Source organism: Apus apus, chromosome 7 (genome assembly GCF_020740795.1).
Source record: "Apus apus isolate bApuApu2 chromosome 7, bApuApu2.pri.cur, whole genome shotgun sequence".
Lineage (NCBI taxonomy): Eukaryota > Metazoa > Chordata > Aves > Apodiformes > Apodidae > Apus > Apus apus.
Genome location: NC_067288.1, coordinates 5,414,820 through 5,434,533, shown reverse-complemented (window position 1 = coordinate 5,434,533; position 19,714 = coordinate 5,414,820). Strand labels below are relative to the sequence as shown.

The window sequence follows — 19,714 nt, the reverse complement described above, 5'->3', positions numbered from 1 at the left end:
TTAAAAAATATATTTTTTTTTATATTGAAAGGCTCTAGAAAAATGTTTCTGGTTAGGGAGTGGTGAGATGGAGCCCAGCCAGAGCTTTTGACAAGTGGAAGCAAAGTGCTGTGGTCCCTGTTTTCCAGGTTGCTCAGCACCCCTGCGCATAGCCCATTGGAGCCTGAGTGACTTGAACCAGAGAGGTCCCTTGGGTACAGGTCTGAGTTGAAAAAAACATGTATGTGTATATATATATTTACACACACACATATAATGTATATGTGTGTGTGTGTATATAAAATAGAGCAAGTGGAAGGAAGGGAAATTATTTTCTGTGAAAGCTCTCAACCAGCTCTGGCACTAAGCACTTTTAAGGTAATTTGGAGCCTTCTGAACATCTTCCCTCTGGGATGGATACTGACCCCACAAATTGATGTCAGGGTCTGAGACTGTGTCTCATTTGCTGCCATCAGTAAGAGCCTTTTGTTGGGGTGTTCATGGCTCCCCAAGCTACCTTGAAATGAAGTTGCCACACAGAGGTTTGGATTCACATTGGTGTAAAATTGAGTTTTCAAGACAGTGTTGGCTAAAGGTGTAGATTTTTCTCCCAGACTTCCCAAGACTGAAGAGGAAGAAGTTCTAGAGAGGAAAGGGAATTTTAAACACCAAATAATCACATTTTTTTTCCAGAGGTTTTACCCCTGTTTATGATGAGACTGCAATTCTCTAGGATTCTCAGTATCTCCAGGGAGCTGGGGCTCAGACCCACCAAAGGCAGAGACCTGTGAGATGTCACTTGGGAGCAGGTCACTCACCAGGATTATGGCCAGTGAGCAGCCCATCCTGACTGCCCATTCCCTGGCTTCCTCTGCCAACGTGTCCCCTGGCCACTGATGGCACAAGGAACCCCCCTATGCGCCGTCATATCTTATCACTGCCCTGTCTCGGGTGCCACTGAGGCTGCAAAACACACCCCAAGCGTTTGTTTCTCCCAAGAGCACATGCTAGAAGAGAGCTGCAACATGAGCTCAGTGGAGAGGGGGGAAAAAAGATGGCTTAAATTTAATGTCTTTTTAGATGAATATTTCCATTCATTCCAGAGCATATTCCTCTGGCATTTCCAACGCGCTTGTTTAGCCGAGTAGTTAACAAACTTCATGGAAACACATGTTATAGTGCTCTCTAGTGCACGGAGCTATGAATGAAGGATGCCTCTTCTGAGATACCTCGATGTGCAGAGCAGCTTTTGCTCCAGAGCAGCTTGTTAACCACAACAGCTGCTTCCCATTGTGGAATCGCTATTGAAAAAAAAAAAAAACCAACAAAAATACAACCCAAAACACAACCAAAATACCCATCCCAACAACTTGACAACACAGGCAGATGATATTTATGCAAAACCCCTATGTGAGGGTGAGCTGGGGCACATAGAAATAAAAGATAAGGCAAGAAATAACCCAGCTGGGAGAGCAGTATCTCCCTGCCGGCAGCGCCCGGTGTGTTCCCGTGGATTTCTGTTTGCTGAGCCGGGCTGAAGCAGCTGGTCTCTGTGTCCAACTTGGTTTACTCTGTTTAGCTTTTATACAGCCGAGTGGTTTTTATAGCTGCTGGAGCTCTGGGAAGCTCGACAGGATATTGGTTGCCTCCGAATGAGCGTTTGCACGTCGGCACGAACACCTCGTGAATTTTAAACGCCTGGGAAACGGCAGCTCCTGCGGCCCCGGTACTTGGAGAGCCCTTGGGGGGAACCTGGGTTTTCTGTTTAATAAAGGAAAAGACAAGGCTTGATTGTAGCCTGGGAGACTTGAGAGCAGCTGGGAGCCGCAGTATCAGGGCTGGACCCAATGCAGGTCCACCTGTGCTGCCCTCGATGGTGATGCTCTGTGAAAGCCAAGAGAGCCTGTGCTGCCCTGGGCAGTTGGAGGTTTGGGTCATTCTGAGCATGAGGCTGGAGCTGTGGGACCAGGTTAGGGGGAGGAATCAGTCCCCTGCATTTACCTAATCTCTTTTTGAACCTGTTGATACAAGGTGGATGTGAATTTATGGCATCACTGGAAGTCCTTCCTCTTCTTGGATGCTGGATCAGGTTGCTCAGGGCTGGGACACACTGTGTTAGGGGAAGGAGATTCCACAGCTTCTCCACTTAATCAGAATTCTCTTTCTTTACCTTTCTTCTTCTTTTTTGTAACCTTCCTTTTGAAATTTGGAGTGGCAAACAGAAAGGTTTTTAATTTGTTTGGTTTTCAGGTTTTGTGCTTTTGTTTTCTTTTTTTTCCATTTTCATTTTGCATCACGGGAGGTTTACAAAAGATTCAGAGGCAAATAAAAGAGAGGGTACCCTAAAATGGAATAGAATGAAAATTGTTCCTTTTCCATGGTGATACAGCTTGCTGAAAAACCAGCAAGTGTGTAAAATCCCCAAGGGAGTAGGAAAACCAGCCCGTGAGCCTTTTCAGCCAGGATTTCTGTCTCGTGGAAAGCAATTAAAAAGCAGATTTCAAGATCATCACGTTCTATCCGCAAAATGAGTGACACGAACAGCATTTCCCTCTCTCCTGGTTATTCCTGGCCCTCTTCTAAAGCTGGTCAAACCAGAGTGGTGGCGGCAATGGCACATCCTCTTGCTCCTGGTGCCTTTGCTTTTCCATCATTTGCCTTCCCATTAATCTCACTACAAACAAAGCCTCTGAAGAGACAAGCTGAAAAGCTCCTGGGGGTACGTTTAAATCAGTCCTTTCTAATAATGTCTGTCGACCTCTCTGTGGAAGCGCTGCTCCCCAAGGAAAGGACACGGAGCCGCGGCAGTGCGCTGAAATATGGTGGGGTGTAATTAATTCTGACCTCTGGCTCCCGCTCACTCACTCTCAATATTAAATTTGACTAGTGATATTGTGGTTTTTCAATTATCCTTGTTTTCTTGGGGGCACAGGGGGAGGAGGGGGTCGCCGCTCGAAATTCAGCTTGGCGGGAGATACACGGGCTGGGCTGCAGAAGTGCTGTGCTGAGGGATGGGTGGGATCAATCCTTGGGTTGCCACTGTTGGGATGGCATTTGGGCTTGGATACAATGTTGTGTGGGTCTCTCCCCCTCTAACCTTTTTCCTTCCTGCCTCCAAAACCAGATGCTCGATGGGTGCTGTGATGGGGCCAGCTCCCTGCCCCATGCTACAAGCTGTTATGGAGGCAGGGGGCACAAGAAGAAGCAGCCTTTTATGGAAGCAGGGAGAAAAATCAGCATTTTGGTCTTGTTCTTCTGACCGTGCCCAGGAGGTCACTTTCTGGCCAGTGGAGTAGTCAGTAGAGGATTTTTATCAGACTTCTTGAGGGCCTGGAGGGGACCCAGAGCCATGAGATCCTATAGAACGGAATTGGTGAAAGTTTCTTGGTATGTCCTTGGTCAGAAATGGAACAATTTGAAGCAGCTATAAAAGCTGTGCACTCACTTGACCTTTTACTTTGGTGCAGAGAAGGCCTGAGGCTTTCTAGTGTATTTTGGCAGCAGCTCTTTGCTTGGAAGGCTTGGTTTGGCTGTTTATTTAACCCTCTCATTCTTAGAGTGCCCCTGCATGTCCCAGCGTGGTCTCTGGAGGGGCCAATGGGGTGTTAAGTGACCACTTCTGTCCTCATCCAGGAGGCAGGGACAAAGGTGCCCTTTCCTGGTCAGGCTTGGATGGTTCATGTGTAGTAGAAGGAGGATTAAAAAGCCCAGCACTAACCCCATTCTCCTCTGCTGCCCCCCTTTCCCTTTGCCACCCCCTCCCCAGCACTCGCTCATCACCGTCACTGGGGTCTACCTTGCCATGGTGGCACTGGGAAGGGATGTGGGAGCTGTTTTGGTGCCAGTGAGCATCAGGGCAGGAGCTCATTTAAGAATGCTCCTGCAGGACACCATGCATGGAGTCCCCAGTTTAAGCCCTCCAAAGTCTCCAGAGTCCTGGACAGGGCTGTCCCCATCTCCCATGCCCTGGCTGTCGCTGATGGTGGCTCTGCATTTGGGAGCAAGCTGTGCTTCTTGTCAGCCCCCACTGTGATGGGCTGTCTGATCCTGGGAGCTTTGCAGGGCTGGGATGTGTGGCAGAGCAGGTTGCTGGATGGGGTAGGACCTCCAGGTTTTCACCCCAGGAGAGCTGGGTTAGGTGAAGAAAGGTGAAAAGCAGGACTATGAGGCTTCACCTCCCTTCCTTGCTTTTCCTGGCCTCTCAGAGAACACAGCCATCTGCTTGGTGGTGGGTTTGCAAGAGGCCAAGGGTTTGCTTTTTGGACTCCCCATCCCTGGTTGCCACCAGCAGCTTGACTAGACCCTAGGGAGAGCTTGAACCCTGGGGCTATGGCAGCGAGTTCGCACCAGCTCCTGGGGTGAAATAAGCCCATTTCAGCTCCGTTGCCATGTCCCCTTGAAGCGTCGGAAGATACATTCAGGCAGCAGGAATGAGAAGGGCTTGAGCCAGGGGGGAGGCAGGAGAAGGGAAATTAAAAAAAAAAAAAAAAAAAAAAGGAAAACACCACTTGCTGCAAAGTGAGTGAATTCTCCAATAAACCCGAATCTGCTGAGAATACATTTTACAAACATGCAGCGAAGTTGGCCGCTTTTGTTTGGGCGTTTGTTAAGCATTAACTAAAGAATGCCATGGTCCAGCCTGCTCGGTGTGAAACCTAATTCTCCCCCTTTCTGGAGCCATGGCATGGAGTGCTCAATTTTTTTCTCTCTGTAGGACTGCAGCCTTCTGGTACTCCAGCCAAAAAACACTCATATTTTAGCAAGCTTAGCCCCGGCCCCGTTGCCAGGCAGTAAAGCGAACACTTGTCCGCCTCGGGGGGGAGGGAGCCAGGAGACGGAGAAGGGTCAGGAGAACAGCCCTGAGGAAAACATCCCTCCTCTGTCCCACCAGAGAGCTCTCTGAGGGCTTGGTGTGTGTGGAGAGGGAAGGGGTGGGTGACTGTGGGTGCTTTCCTCCATCAGCAGGGGAGCTTGGAGACCTGGGGTGGGTTTGGAGCTTCCTTGTGCTGGGTTGTCCTCCAAAATGTTCTCCCCAGGATGTGCTAGCCTGCTCTCCATCCTCATTGCTCCCATGGTCTTGGCACCCCTCCTGCCAAGGCCAGGGGTCCACGTGGTCCCTCCATAGGCTGCATCCATGACCCTCCCTTCCTGGCAGTGGTTCATGCACCAGGAGGGCTGGAGAGTGGGACAGGGTGACAGGTGCCCGGTGGCATCAGGACAGTGACTCGTTCCCAAGCCGTGGCTGTAGGGTTGACAGCGACTGGCATTTTTCCACTGCCAGCTTGTCAAGGACCTGGTGCTGCTGTCCCCCCTTCTGGGGAGTGACAGTGAGTGAGAAGATGACCTGGTGCCAAGACAACTCAATCCGGCATCCTCACTCTGCACGGAGCCCTGTGGTTCATCACCGGCGCCAGGGATGTCACGGCTTTGCTCCCTGAACAGCCACCAGTTGGGGATGGCTCTGAGCATGGCCAGGATGGAGCTCCTTGCACCTCTGATGCATCAGCTGGGGTCTGCTCAGCCTCCTAGCTCCTCCTGGGGCTTGGTGAGAGTGAGAGATGAGTTGGTCAGGTCGCTGTACCAAGGTGCTGGAAAACCCAGCGTCCCTTTGTAGGGACAAGTGCCAGCAGCACCTACCCTAGCCCTCAGCCAGGGGCCTGCGGGGCTGACCCTGCCCTTTCCCATCGCATCCCTGGGCCCAGCTGGTGCGGGCAGGGAGGAAAGCATCCCCTTGCCTGGCAGAGCTGCTTTGCCTGGACCAACCCTCCATTTGAGATTTGTCCGTCAGTATTTAATATCGGTATTCCCGACCCACCTCCCCATCCCGGGGAGGCTCCGAGGGGCTGCCTTTGTATGCAGCGCACGCAGACAGACAGCAGCCGGGAAGCGCCCGTCAATCATGGCCCCTTTCAGCCTGTCACCTCAAAATAAAGGGAGGAAGATCCCAGCAGCTCCGGTGGGAAACCAGGGCTGCCCGCGCCGCTGCCCCTCCAGTGGTGCCCCAGGGGTGGGATGTGCCAGCCCAGAGGTGGCTTTGGCCAAGTGTCAAAATAACCTCAGTTTCAGTGGTGCTGCACAGGTGGGAAGCCCAAGGCAGAAGTCTGGGGTGGCTTTCTGGAGGAGGAGGAACTGCATGGAGACGTGGGGTTGTGTCCCAGGGGGAGGGGGGGATGTCTGTCATGCTGGCTCTCCCTCGGGGAGTCTTTGAGCTGAAATGTTGTGGTTTTGGAAATGGCAAAATGTTTTGATTCAAGGTTTTCTTGAAACCCACCACCACTGGCTTTTTGTTTCAGAACTGCAGATTGTCATTTCAGAAGGGCCCTACATTTAAAAAATATGTTCATATAGATTATCAGCACAGAAGGATGGCTTCAAGCTCAGAAACCAAAAGTCCTATGTTGTGTATTGCTTGCATTGCCGTGTTTTTGTTTCCATTTGTTCCTAACTTGAGTGTTGTGTAGTTTCTATTTACAAATGTTCCCTGTCAGTGCTTTGCGGAGGCTTTGACTGAGCTGCCCGTGGCAGGCTGGGTTTCCATTGCAGTTTTGAGCAGGTCACCCTGCCCCTGCACTTGCCAGCTTCAGACGTGAGGCTGCCAGACAGGCCTGGTTTTGCCTTTGAATCCCATGCTACAGAGCAGGGGGGAAACAAAAAGTCTACGGAGAGCTAAATCCTGAACCATCCCTTGGATGGCAGAAATCAAGGAGCTTGCATTGCATTTTAAGGCTGGCTGATCTTGGTTTAAAACCTGTTGAAGGCACTGGGCAGAGCCAGTCCTTGCTCTCTCCTGTGCAGCCTCCTGTAGAGAAATCTAATCTCAAAGTCGCCTTTGCAGCTGCAGGGAGGCACAGAGAGGTGGAGAGGGGAGAAAAGGTGTTGTTTGCTCTGTTGCCTGCTGCTTGCAGCAGGAGGGAGCTGGACACAGAACTGAAGGTCCCAAGGATGAAGGAAAACATCTCTGGATCCAGGCTAGTGCGTCTTGCTCAGGCACAAGTGTTCAGTTCTCCTCCAGCCCCATCTCAGGCTGAGCAGGGAGGTTTCAGTGGGGTTATCATCCATGCGGGGGCATGATCCATGTGGGGATCCATGGTGATCCATGTGATTCATGCAGTCTTCCTCCCCAGTCCCTGTGGAGGAGCTGGTACTGTCCAGGGCTGGTCCAAGGCTATAGTGATCTTGAACACCAGGATTACCCTTTGCTCTCTCCCCGTTACTTCCAGTGGTAGGTTTAAGTTTTTATGCCTGTGACCTTTTAGTGCTTAAGATCTGGATTTATTGTGGGGTTATAAGGAGCTCTTTAGAGTTTCATGTTGTGGAGGAGGTTTTATGGGGATTTCTCTGCATCTCACGTTGCCCAGGGGTGGGGAAGTCCTGCATTGGGCAGTGAAAGATGTCCCGTCCCTCCGGCATCCCTCAGCAGGAGCTGTCGGGGACTCAGCAGTTTGGAAATAAAATTGTTTATTCCATGACCCAAGTAAGGCTTTAAATGCCTAATATTAGGCAACCGTTCAACTAAATCTCACATCTTCTTGTTTGGCAACGTGCTTTGGGCTTAGAAGCATCCACTGTTTGGTTGGTGCTGCTGTGTCTTATTGGCAAAGGTTTATGGCTTTCTAATCAGTGCCCTGGAAATAGAGATTTTGTGCACATTAATTCGTGGAGATGAGACAGCAGGAAGGTAATAGCTTATCAGTATTTTATTACTGAGAGCAGTTAGTAATCCCAACAGGTAGGACTTAAACTTCATTTAAACAGAATGAGAATGTGTTAGCAGATGAATACAGATCATCTCCACTTTGACATAAAAGAGACATAATTAAAGATGAAATGGCTACAGAAATATTAAGACAAGCCTGTGTTCCTCAGAGCTGGGAGAAGAGAAAAATGACTCGTCAGAAGGGATGTGTACAAGGGAATATACATCCCTGTGCTCCCAAGGCAGTCACAGGGATTTTGGAAAGATGGAGAGAGACAGTTGTATGTAAACCTGGGAAATTAAGGTTGAATGTACAAAAATAAGTGTTACTAATGGCATTATCTGGAATTATCAACTCCTTATCCTCCACCTTTTTGTTGATGATTTGCCACGTTCTGCAGCGACAGTGGTGTTTTATAAGTGCTTTATAACACCCCTTTCCTACTTCTTGGGGGATGTGACAATTTGCTGAGTGCACTGAGGATTTGGGTGGCAAAGAGAGAGCAAGGCACCCCATCCCTGTTCTGGGAAGACCCAGGAGGGATCAAGCATGGCCCAGCTCCTGGCATGCAGCATCCACAAGAGGACCCCAAGGTGGCAGAAAGACACATACATGCCTTGCTCTGCCCCTGTCTCCTTGTTTTATGGGCTATCAGGCTCACCACAACAACTTTTAAAAATTATCCCCATTTTGTGATGGTTTTGTTGGGTATTGTTTTGGGTTTTGTTGCATATTTTTGTATGTGTTTGCATACATCTGGTCCTCTTCTGGTTGGAATGGGGCTGACTCAGTGCTTTTCGTTTCTTATGAGGTTTTTTTAATGTAACAGCCAAAAAAAAGACAAAGTATTGCAGTCCTGGACTGCTCTTCCATCCCTTCCCCAGCCAGCCCCAGGCCCACAGGTCTTCCTTGGAATGACACAGGGGACAGAGACCAGAGAGGTGGGAGCCCTGTGGGGCAGGAGGGAGACTGGATGCAGAGTTCCCCACGCAGGTCCCTGGGGCATCCCTGCACTGGGACATGGGCATTGCTCGGAGATAACCTCTGCAGGATGTGTGCTGACTTCTGACTCCTCTTTCTGGGCCAAAGTCATCAAGACAGGGCAATCATGATGTCCAGTTCCCACAGATATTTAGGACGAGGCTGGGTAAACAGTGACTTTTTTGTTTATGGGGCCCAAGCCAAAACCAAACATATTAGGAGGTACCAAAGAGTTTGGTACCTCATAACATCTCTACTAGGGAAAACATCCCAATCACTTAAAACCTTCAGCCCAAGATTTAGATCCAGGTGCCTCCAAGTCCTCTCAATCCAACACTGATACTGCCACCTCTGCTCTGCTTGCCTCAGTTTCCCCAAGTGTAAATCATTGATCATGCTACTGAGCTTCTTGGTAAGGACATTTAAAGTCAGAGGAAGAGAAGCTCCACTTCAACCTAACGTGTTATTGCTGTCATTATTGGCTTTTAAGTCTAAAGCCACTGTGTTGAAGCCTGGGAGCTGTACAGTTAGAGATAGCTCAAACACTGTCACATCAATGTCAAGGAACAAGCTGAGCTTTTTCTTTTCCTTTTGACACATCAAGTCTTCAGTCTGTCACCAGCCTTAACCCAAAACTTGCTGCCATGGAAATTTTAATGATATATTAGACAATCCTGGTGCATTTGCAAGCAGGAATGGGGCTGTCCCAATGACCTAGGCCAGAGGATGGGATGGTTTGTGGGTGACTGACAGCTTGGATGCTTTCTGAAGGTGGTTGTAGAGAGACATGGATGAGCTTGCTGGCCGCATTGCCATCTGCAGCATCTCCTTACATCCAGGCATGAGCTGGAGGCAGGTAGACTTGTAGGGCTGGCTTGATAAAACTCGTACAGATGTGGTGCATTCTGTGTCTGGTGGTGGTGGTAGTTGGGTTGGATGCCTGTTTGCTTTTTACCTGGAGCGTCCAGACATTGGGGTCTTGATCCTTTGACTACATTCATGATAAGCACCTGGTAGCAGCTCAACCTGAATGCTGAAGCTGAGCCCAAGGCAGCATCCCCCCGTTGGCACAGGGCGCACGTGCAGCACGTGCCACGTCACTGCGGGGTGCCAGCACCAACACGGTGCCAGTGCCCACCTCCCTGCTGTGGGTGCCCCATTGCTAGTCCCCAGTGCCGTGCCACCCCCCGGGTGCAGCCGTGGCACTGCTGGGTGTCCCAGCTGCATCTCCTCTTGCTCCCCCAGGCTCTTTGCGGTGAAATGTGCCGGGTGCCTGGAGGCCATCGCGCCCAGCGAGCTGGTGATGCGCGCCCAGAAGAGCGTCTATCACCTGCGCTGCTTCTGCTGCTGTGTCTGCGAGCGGCGGCTGCAGAAGGGCGACGAGTTCGTGCTGAAGGAGGGACAGCTCCTCTGTAAGGGCGACTACGAGAAGGAGCGGGAGCTGCTGAGCTTGGTGAGCCCGGCTCTGTCGGATTCTGGTAAGGGGCCGCCCGCGCCCGGCGTCTCCCTGGCTGCTCCTGCTCCAAGGCCCTCTGCCAGTGTGGTGAGGTCTGGAGATGAGGTTCTGGGCTCTCTGCCCCGTGGTCCAAAGGGAAAGGCTCTATGAGCACTGTTGTATTCTCCAGCCAGAGCCTCCCCCAGCTCGGTGGTGAGGGACCCTCAGTAGCTGAGGGGCTGCAGGATGCTCTGGGGACCATCCCGTCTGGTTTCTCTGAGGATTTGTGCTCCTGGCCTGTGCAGGGCAGCAGTGCCCCATCCCCAGGAGTGTACAGCCTCCCTGGGCACAGAAGGGATAGCCATGCTGGCTGAAGGTGACATCTCCCACCTCCTTGCCCAGGGAGGTGGAAGAGCTGCCCCTGGTATAAATACATTGGTACTGAGAGTTTTCTTCCTAAAAAGAAAATCACAGTCCCAAGCATCCTACTGAGTGCACTGGGATGAAGCTTCTGTGTCCCTTCCCTGTGCCTCACCATCCCCGCTTGGGACTCTGGCAAGGCTGAGTGCAAGGAGTGAGCTGCTCTAGCCACCCTGCTTAACACTGAGGGGAAACTGAGGCACAGAGCTAAAACACGAACTGACAGAAAGGAGCCTGCACATCTTGTGTCCCCAGCAGCTTCCCAGGTGGTTGATGGCCAGAGCATGGCTGCAGACCTGGCATGGTGACACTGCGGGGACACGGTGGAGGCAAGAGAGGCTGCAGAAGAGGTGGCACCACAGCTGGGAGTGGGTTGGAAGCTGGTGTCCTGCTCTAGCCAGGGTGTCACTGCCGGGTGAGCTTGCCCAGAGCATCAGGTCCACACTAAAATATTCATCTGCAGTCATCTGCAAAATCAGAACCGAATGTTTCCCAGGAAAACAATTTTAGTAAGGAAGTCCAGCCACGGGGGCTGGGGGGTGGGGATGATCTGCGAGCAGAAATGCTCATGTTATCACTGTCCCCACAGAGCCCCGCGAGGCTGCGCGGCCCCACGCTGTGCCTGTGGGTTGCTCGGCTCTTAAAAACCCTCACTGGGGGAAAAATCTGCTTTATGGAGGGAAGGAATTGCCTTTGAAATGCTGTGCTCCAAAAAGGGCTGCTGGCAAGCTGGGCTGGGCCCTGTCTTTTCCCTGCTGCAGCAAAGCACTGGATTGAAAAAAAAAAAACCACACAGAAATCAGCATGATGAGTCCATAGGGGAGGGGGTTGTTAAGGGGTGAAGCGGGGCAGGTCATGGACACAGCAAAGCCAGGTGCTCACTGCCAGGTGTAGGTGATGCTGCATCTGGGAGAAGATGCGTGGGGGATAGTTTTGGTGGGGATGGAGCAAAAATTGCCCCAAAACTCATGTTTCTCTTCAATATCGTGCTCCTCTGCAGCAAGGGCCTGGCTGTTTTGCAGCCCTGCCTGGGGCTGGCTCTGTCCAAGCTCCACAAGTCTGCTCGCTCGAAAGAAAAAATCCTCCTCCCAAACCACAGTGATGATATTTAAAAAATAAAATGAGGCCATGGAAGGAGGTGGCTGAAGGGGGCTGATGAGTAATGGTCCAGTGCTGGAGGAGCTGGAGAAGCAGGAGAGATGCAGGATCTGTCATGCTGGCGCTGGCTCTTGCCTTAGCCCTGGGAAAGTCCTTAATTGAGTGAAGAATTACTATTTTTTCCTTCTGGGCTGTGCAAACTCTTTCAGTTAAAATAGGAACCAATGAGGAGACATCATGCAGGAAAATAAGTGAATCGGCCACAACTGTTTGGGTTTATTCCTAGTGGGGGAAAAGGGCAGTTTGGGAAAGGTTGGGGAGCTATTGCTCCCCAGCGACTCATTGGCCCATGGTCCAGCTCTGCTGCCAAGGGCTCCAGCCAAACCAAGAGCTTCAGTGAGCAAAAACCTCCAGGGGAAAGACTTATTTTGGTGGAAACTCCAGCTGAAACCCGAGGGATACAGTGTGGAAGTCAAAAGGGCACAGCAACTCCTTGGCTGGTTGGAAACCCAACCTGAAGCCCCCGGCAGCTTCTGGAAGCCCCTGGCCTGGGGACTCCTGGCCCTTTGTGTCTCCCCACAGACCCCATAGCTTAGCTCCTCCACCATCCCTGCCTGCTTTCGGTGGCCACCGACAGTTTGCCACGTGGCTCTGGGGACAGTGGTGTGGCAGGGGCCAGCCCAAGTGGGTGCTCAGCACGATGATGTGGCTTTGCCCTCTCCTGCGTGCATCTCCCCAGGGACCCCTGCCACGCTGGGGGGTGCAGAGGGCTGTCTCCACTCTGGCACCAGACCCTGATGCCCTTCACCAGCAGCATGTGATATGCTTGTGCAGCCTCTCCCCTGTCCCCCCCTTGCTGCTTTGAAGCCCCCCACTCTCCCTCCCCCCAGCCAAGGGCCACTTTATGAGAAAGCGCAGATAAAAAGCAAGCCATATGTTGCCTGTAATCTCCCAAACCCTCGCTTCAATTACTGCCTCCCCCGAGCCTCCACCACCCAGCCTAAGTAAACAAGCCCCTCTGAAAGAGGACCCCGCTTTCCAATTAAAAGCGTCCTAACGTTTCTCCTCTCCCTAAATCCTCCTGAGCGAGGAATGTCCCGGCCCCGGCGGCGGGATGTGGGCTCAGCGGGTCGGAGCGAGGGCACACTGCACAATATCCATCGCCCCGGCCCCTTCCCAGGTGACGTCAGGGGCAGCCCCAGACACTCATTAATTTCTTCCCCTCCCCCCCCTTCCTCAGTGGGGAAAGGCTTGAAAGGGAGAGTTAATTAAAAGTAATTCCCCGCCAAATCTGGCTTCGCTTTTCCTTCTTTCCCTTTGACACTGGGAGGGATTTGGGGAGCAGGTGTTGGGGGGGGGCTGCTTTGAGTGGGTTTTCCCTCTTGGCATGGGTTTTGAGCATCATTTGCTTGATGGAGCCCATGAGCCTCTGGCTCCCCCCTGCAGGGCTCTGCCCCTCACAGCCTGAGGGGGACTGGGGTGCTCACCTCATGTTGGGGTGCAAAGGGGTTCAGGCACCAAAATGTTGGTTGCCATTCCTCCTTGCTTGTGCTGGCATCGAGAAGGTGGCAGCAGTGGCTGCTGCTCAACCCTGTTAGCCATCAGAGACTCCACACCCTGGGGGAGCCCAGCGCTGGGGGTCTCAGACCTACTGCTTTATTCATCCCTTGTGTTGGGACACACCAGGAAACAGCAGTTTCTCTTTGCCATGGCTGCTGCTGCTTGGGCATGTGAGTGTGGCACGAGCGAGTGGGGAGCTTGCAGCAGCAGTGAGGCTCTGGCTCCCAGGGGCCAGCACCCAGCTCGGGGCTGTTTGGGGACCACCAGTGGGAAGATCCCTCCCTGTCACAGCCCTCCCTGCAGGGCAGGTGTCTGTATTGGCTGGTGAGCCCGGGAGGAAACCCAGCAACATGAAGGGAAGAGTTAACTGGTATCCAAGAGCATCCTTGCTCCTCTGCTGGGATCACTGCCTCTCCTCACCCCAGAGATCTGCTCCTGTTCTTTCCCCATTCCCAACTGGGCTGCCATTGGATTTACATTTTTTGGATGTGTGTGATCCATTATTAGCTCTTGTCAGGGGACAGGACCTGACCTGCTTTAGCCATGAACTCTGGGCCAGGCTCATGACCCCCTGGTGCATCCCCATCTCCTGGAGACACAGCAGCTCTGGGGCGGGACTCAGGCCAACCAACCTGTGTCTGCATCAAACCAGCACCTCAGCTCTGTTATCAATTCCCAAACGGATGGTGGAGGAGCTTTCTGGAAAAGGCTGTAAGTGATTTATGGCTTGTGAGAGGGAAGGATCTGTGCTGTCAAACCCACATTACAGCCCTCCCGTGCCAGCTGAGCAAACGAGGTCATGGACACGGGTGCGATGCGGTAAATGGGGAGGGTTGGTAAGAGGCAGGGATGTGCTGCCTGCTTTCCCGGAGCAGCTCATGTCCCTGTGGCTCTGAGCAGCAGAGAGTAGCCAGGAGAGACACACCAGTGCCTGGGAATGCCACGGAGCAGCACATCACAGCGAGTACCCAAGGGGTGAAGCCTGAAGCAGCCTGGGCTTGTGTCCAGGGAGATTTAAATCTCCCTCGAAAGGGGAAATATAAGGGAAAAGTTGCTCCTTTTTACAAGGGGCGTGCAGCTGCTCAGACTGGTGGGGGAAATGAAGAACCGAAAAGCACATCTGCTGGCTGAGTGACCCCAGACTCTGAGCCACAGCAGCTGTCCCCTTCTTTGAGCTGCCATGGGTCAGCCAGCCCCAAACCTCGGCTCCTTGCACACGTTCATCAGGAGATCCCCACCAACGTCAGTTTCTTGTAGTCCCCCAGACTATTTGGGACAAGCTGGAAAAATGGTGTGCCTGGCCCGTCTTCTGTAAAAGACCTGCTTTTTTTTTTCCCCCTCCCCTTAGGCAAAAGTGACGATGAGGATAGCATCTGCAAACTGGGCCAAGCCTCGGGGAAGGGTGCTGAGGATGGGAAGGATCACAAGCGGCCCAAGAGACCCCGGACAATCCTGACCACGCAGCAGCGGAGGGCGTTCAAGGCATCATTTGAGGTCTCCTCCAAGCCCTGCAGAAAGGTATGGGGAGAAGGGCCTGTGCTCAGCCCCCAGGGATGTCCTGGGTACTGCCAAGGACTTCTCCTGGCTGCTCCCCACCCCTCCTAAAGTGCCCCTGAGAAGCCAAGAGGGCTGAGACACCACTGTTGTTCCTCTCCAAGGTGCGGGAGACACTGGCGGCCGAGACGGGGCTGAGTGTCCGTGTGGTGCAGGTCTGGTTTCAGAACCAGCGAGCAAAGGTGGGTGAATGGGGGTAGCCCACCACCAGCAGCCAGTGCCAGGGCTCCCCTCCCTCCTCCCTCTGGCTGGGGGATGATTTCACCCCATTTTTCGCCCCCTTCTTCTTGCGCAGATGAAGAAGCTTGCCAGGAGGCAGCAGCAGCAGCAGCAGGATCAGCAAAACACGCAGCGCCTGAGCTCAGGTACCCCCCAGCCCTCCCTGCACTCGGGGTCTCCCCATTTCCCAGCCCTCTCCTCGGCTTCCCAAGAGAGTTGGACCCTCCAGAAAACCAGCATCCCAACGGTGCCAATGACTTGCTCCTGTCTTCCAGCCCAGACAAATGGCAGCAGCAGCACGGGGCTGGAGGGGATGCTGAACCCCTACACTGCTCTACCCCCACCCCAGCAGCTGCTGGGCATGGAGCAGAGTGTCTACGGCTCTGACCCCTTCCGGCAAGGGCTCACCCCACCACAGATGCCAGGAGACCACATGCACCCCTATGGTAAGGCTCTGGGATTTGCCTCTTGCCTTCTCTCCATCCAAGAGATGATGGGTCATGGCGGGGAGGTGGGTGCTGCAATTTCTGGGAAGAGAGCAGGCCCCTCTTCCCTAAATCCTTACATGTCCAAAAAAACCCCAACGTAAGAACATGGACCTATTGGAGCAAGTCCAGAGAAGGGCCATGATGATGATCAGAGGGCTGGAGGCCTTCTGTAAAGAAAGGCTGAGAGAGATAGGGTTGTTCAGCCTGGAGAAGAGAAGGGTCTGGGGAGACCTTAGACCCTGCTCAGGTATCCCTCAGGTATCTTCCAGTACCTGAAGGGGCTACAGGGAAGCTGGAGAAGGACTTTTTACAAGGGCCACGGAGTGATAGGATGAGTGTGAACAGTTTGAAACTGAAAGAGATTTAAATTAGGTATTAGGAAGAAATTCTTCACTATGAGGATGGTGAGACACTGCCACAGGTTGCCCAGAGAAGCTGTGGCTGCCCCATCCCTGGAAGTTTTCAAGGCCAGGTTGGATGGGGCTTGGAGCAACCTGATCTAGCGGGAGCTGTGCCTTCCCATGTGAGGGGGGTTGGAACTAGGCGATCATTCAGGTCCCTTCCAACTAAAACCTGTCTGTGACTGTATGAAAAGCTGGGATCACCAGACATTGTCAAGGTGCTGGAGGAGAGAGCATGTTCTGAAGCTCTTCTTTCCCTTCCCTACTTCCAAAGGTGCCGAGCCCCTCTTCCATGACTTGGATAGCGATGATACCTCACTGAGCAACCTGGGTGACTGCTTCCTTGCCACGGCGGACGCGGGACCGCTCCAGGCACGAGTGGGGAACCCCATCGACCACCTCTACTCCATGCAGAACTCCTACTTCACCTCCTGAGTGTGGCCTGGTCCCCAGCACGGGGCAGCCGATGCCATTGTGCTGCCTCCGGAGGGGCTGCAGAGCCCCCAGGGGTGGGAGGGAGGGGGAAGTGACACTGCTGGGATGCTGTCAAACAATATGTTGTAGCTTGGGATTCCCAAGGAGCGAGTTAAGTTATGGGTTGCATAGTTTCATGTTTCTCTTAGGAACCTAGGATTAGGGACAGGAGTGGTTTTTGCAGCTGGCTGGTGGGTTTTCAAATTTCAAATGAGGAACCAAATTTCTTGTTTCGGCAGGGGGAAAGACCAGGGGGGAGGGGGAAGCTCTTCCCACAGGAGCATCCCAGTGCCATATCCCCTCTGGACCTCCTTCAGTCCAAGCGGAGGAAAAATCAAACTGCTGACCTTCATGGGGAGGGGGACCTGCAGCATCAGCCAGGCTTTGAAATTTGAAAAGCTGACAATGCTTGGGGAGAACCTTGCTGGGGGTTTTCCCTCTGTTCCCTCGGCCAGCTCGAGTGCTCACTGTTTAAACACAGGGACCTTGAGATAGATGTTCCCGTGTGAGTATAGAAAGCTAGAAACCCTGAGCGTCGTCCCCAGGGCTGTGAGTGTGTGTGTGTGTGTCACACACGTGTGTGTGTGTGTGTGTGTGTGTGTGTCTGCTGAGCTGGGTGGCTGTGGGTGCCACGCTGCACAGCCAGCCTGGCCAGATTGTATCAACAAAGTTTATTTCGAAGTCTATCAGAAATTTACTGTACAGCAAAAGTAACTTTATTTTCAGCGTGAACCATATTTAAGGAAATAGCTCAATGCACTTAAGTTATAAGATGAAATAATTTTACTTTTTATAAACGTTATGTTTAGGTTGCAAAAGCCCAGTGGCAGGAAAGGAACGTCAGTTCGGTTCAGGTGATAGGTCTGGGTTTTGGGGTTGGTTATTTTTGGTGCTCTCAGGTTGCCCCACTGGTTTTGAGGTGCAGTTGAAACCCAAAGCAGACCTAGCTCCAGAGACCTGCTCCTCCGCCAGCAGATTGATGGGGACAGCATGGTGGCCAGGTCCTGTCCCCACCACTGGAAATGTCCAGGAGGTCAGTGCGGGGTGGATGATGCTGCTGGAGTTGGTGGACATCCTGGCCTATCTGGGCTCAGTTCTACTTCTCTGTGTCACCTCTCTCCTTCCCATGGCAGGACCTATCCTGTTTCCACCGGCACCCCTGTCCTGTACCCCCCAGTGTGGGTGCTAAACCAATATGAGCTGCTGTCCTGGCTCTGGAAAACACTGCAACCTGTCTGGCCACCCCTCAGGTGAAGGAGAAGGGAGGGAGAGCCCTGCATTTCCCACCCCATGCTCAGCTTCATCCCTGCATGGGGACCTGGGAAAAGTTCTCCTTAGGGTCAAGCCTTCAGCTGACCCTCACCTCATCCCCACTCTCGTTTTCATGCGTTGTGTCCTTTTGTGCTGCTGTTCACAAATGATGTAAGTGACAACCTGTAAAGACATGTGAGTGACCGTGAGGCTCAGAACACTGGCTCGTTGCCACCGTGCAGCCTGACACTGAATGTAGCAGGGTCTGGAGATGGCTGGCCTGGTGGGAGATGCCGACACACTGTTGGAAATCATGTACCAAGATGAAATTAAAAAGATGAAAAAAATATCTGGAAAAACAAACAAAACAAAAACAAGTCTGGTCTCTTCTTGTGTGTGGTGTCCCACTGGGGAAGGGTTTGAATCATCTCCAAAGTTGACAAGGTGTCCGGGTAGGGTGTGGTGAGACCCCAAGGGAACCTTGTGCTCCTTGGGTTTTTTATATGAAATACTGGTTCTTGAGGGTCCTCTGTGACTAATGCACGAAAGCTGATGGATCTGGAAGGTGATACATCAGTCTCTGGCTCCCACCCGAGGTGGCAGTGAGGAGCTTGCTGGGGCCCTCTACTGAGCACAGCTCAGCTGTGAACCACGGACTTTCAGGCATCTGTAGGCAGTGGAGATGACTCCCAGCCAAAATGCCAAAAGAGAAAGGGAGGCCAGGCAACCTTCTTGACAACAAAGAGGGATCTTGCAGAAAGAATGGGCAAAAAGAAGTATTTTGCATGTTTGCCAGCTCTCTGCATGGGCTCACGTGTGTTTGTACCAAAAAACCCTGCCTCATGTTTACACCTCTGCACAGTGTTTCTGTGCTCTCAGCATTGAAGGAGAGCTGGAGAAGCCAGGACAGCCAGGTGACTAGAAAAACATTTTCCCAAATGCATGAGCTTCTGGCTTAAAATACCTTGCAGACCTCACATCCCTGGTTGCCATCTCAGCTCCCTGAGCAGAGCATGTCTGGGAGGCATTCATCCTTCTCCAGGGCAGGAGGACTGCAGGAGTGGGAAAGCATTTCTGCAGGCCAGGTTACCCCACAAGGGCTCTCACCTGGACTATCACTTATCCATGAAACCCAGCCCTCCACAGCAGGGCAGTGGGCAGCTCCATGTTAGGACTGCCTAGAAGATCCAGGTGGGCATTTCCCAAGAGAAGTTGCTCTCGTTGCAGTTCCGTGACATGGAGATGTTCCACGAATAAGTGCTGATGCCACCAGCTTGGGGAGGGGGGTCCACAACTCATTGTCTGAAGTGTTCAAAACAAGGTGTTCTCTACTTGAAGAAAACTTGCGGGTTTTATTTTGCAAGTTGTAGTTTCCTAGGAACAGCCTAGTTTTCTTGGGTTGGTTTGGGGTTTTGCTCCATTTCAGGACAGAAGAGCGTGCCACCTGGCCCTTTGAATGGCAACTGCTGCAGAAGCCCCAGCAGCCCCCACCCACCAATGACCAGTTTGTTCTAGTCACCCAGTTGTGTCTTGAGACAGGGTGCTGGGCCTGACCCAGACTGCCCAGGACTGTGCTCTTGGACATCCTGCAGCAGAATGTTTCCCTGTGCTCCCCCAAATGAAGACTTATTTTTAATCATTGCACGGGCTCTATTTCCTCTCAACAATAACATTTTGGTTACAAAACATCTCTGAGCCCTTATCTGACTTCTGTTGCCTCAAACATAAACTGCAAAAGCACTGAAACAAGCCTGGGTAAATGTCTCACAGGCAGGAGAAGGCTTTCCATGGAGAATTGAACCAGCTGTATTGAGCTGCAAGGTCTTAATGTTCAGCAGAAACACCTGCTTGCTCGTTTGGGATGTAATTAGTGAGTCACCAGGTGAAAGTGATGCAGGAGGGAGGGTACAACCCTATAAAAGCAGGATTCACAGGCTGGCTGGTTTTGGGAGGAGGTGGGAAGATAAACCCTGGGAAGCTGCCTTTCCTGATTGAAGATGAATTTGTGAAGGACAGCAGGGTAGGTGCTTGTAAGTTTTGCTGTGTTTCTGAAGTCCTTACTCTTCCTGTAAAGGTAATGACCTGTTGGGGAATGTCTTTGTAGAGACTGTTGTGTTTGTGTGTACTTTGCTTTTGCAAACCACAAGGGTGGTGCCT

The 19,714-nt window shown here is 52.2% G+C and overlaps 1 protein-coding gene across 1 annotated transcript in view; it reads left to right on the top strand.

Moving 5' to 3' along the window:
* Nucleotides 1-16,268, top strand: part of LMX1A (LIM homeobox transcription factor 1 alpha) — a 42,350-nt gene extending 26,082 nt beyond the window's left edge. Inside the window, exons 4-9 of the mRNA XM_051624940.1 lie at nt 9,903-10,135; nt 14,519-14,688; nt 14,829-14,906; nt 15,020-15,089; nt 15,219-15,389; nt 16,107-16,268. Coding sequence (XP_051480900.1) covers nt 9,903-10,135; nt 14,519-14,688; nt 14,829-14,906; nt 15,020-15,089; nt 15,219-15,389; nt 16,107-16,267 — 883 coding nt within the window. The 3' untranslated portion in view covers nt 16,268. The remainder of the gene's footprint in view (nt 1-9,902; nt 10,136-14,518; nt 14,689-14,828; nt 14,907-15,019; nt 15,090-15,218; nt 15,390-16,106) is intronic.
* Nucleotides 16,269-19,714: the final 3,446 nt, after the last annotated feature.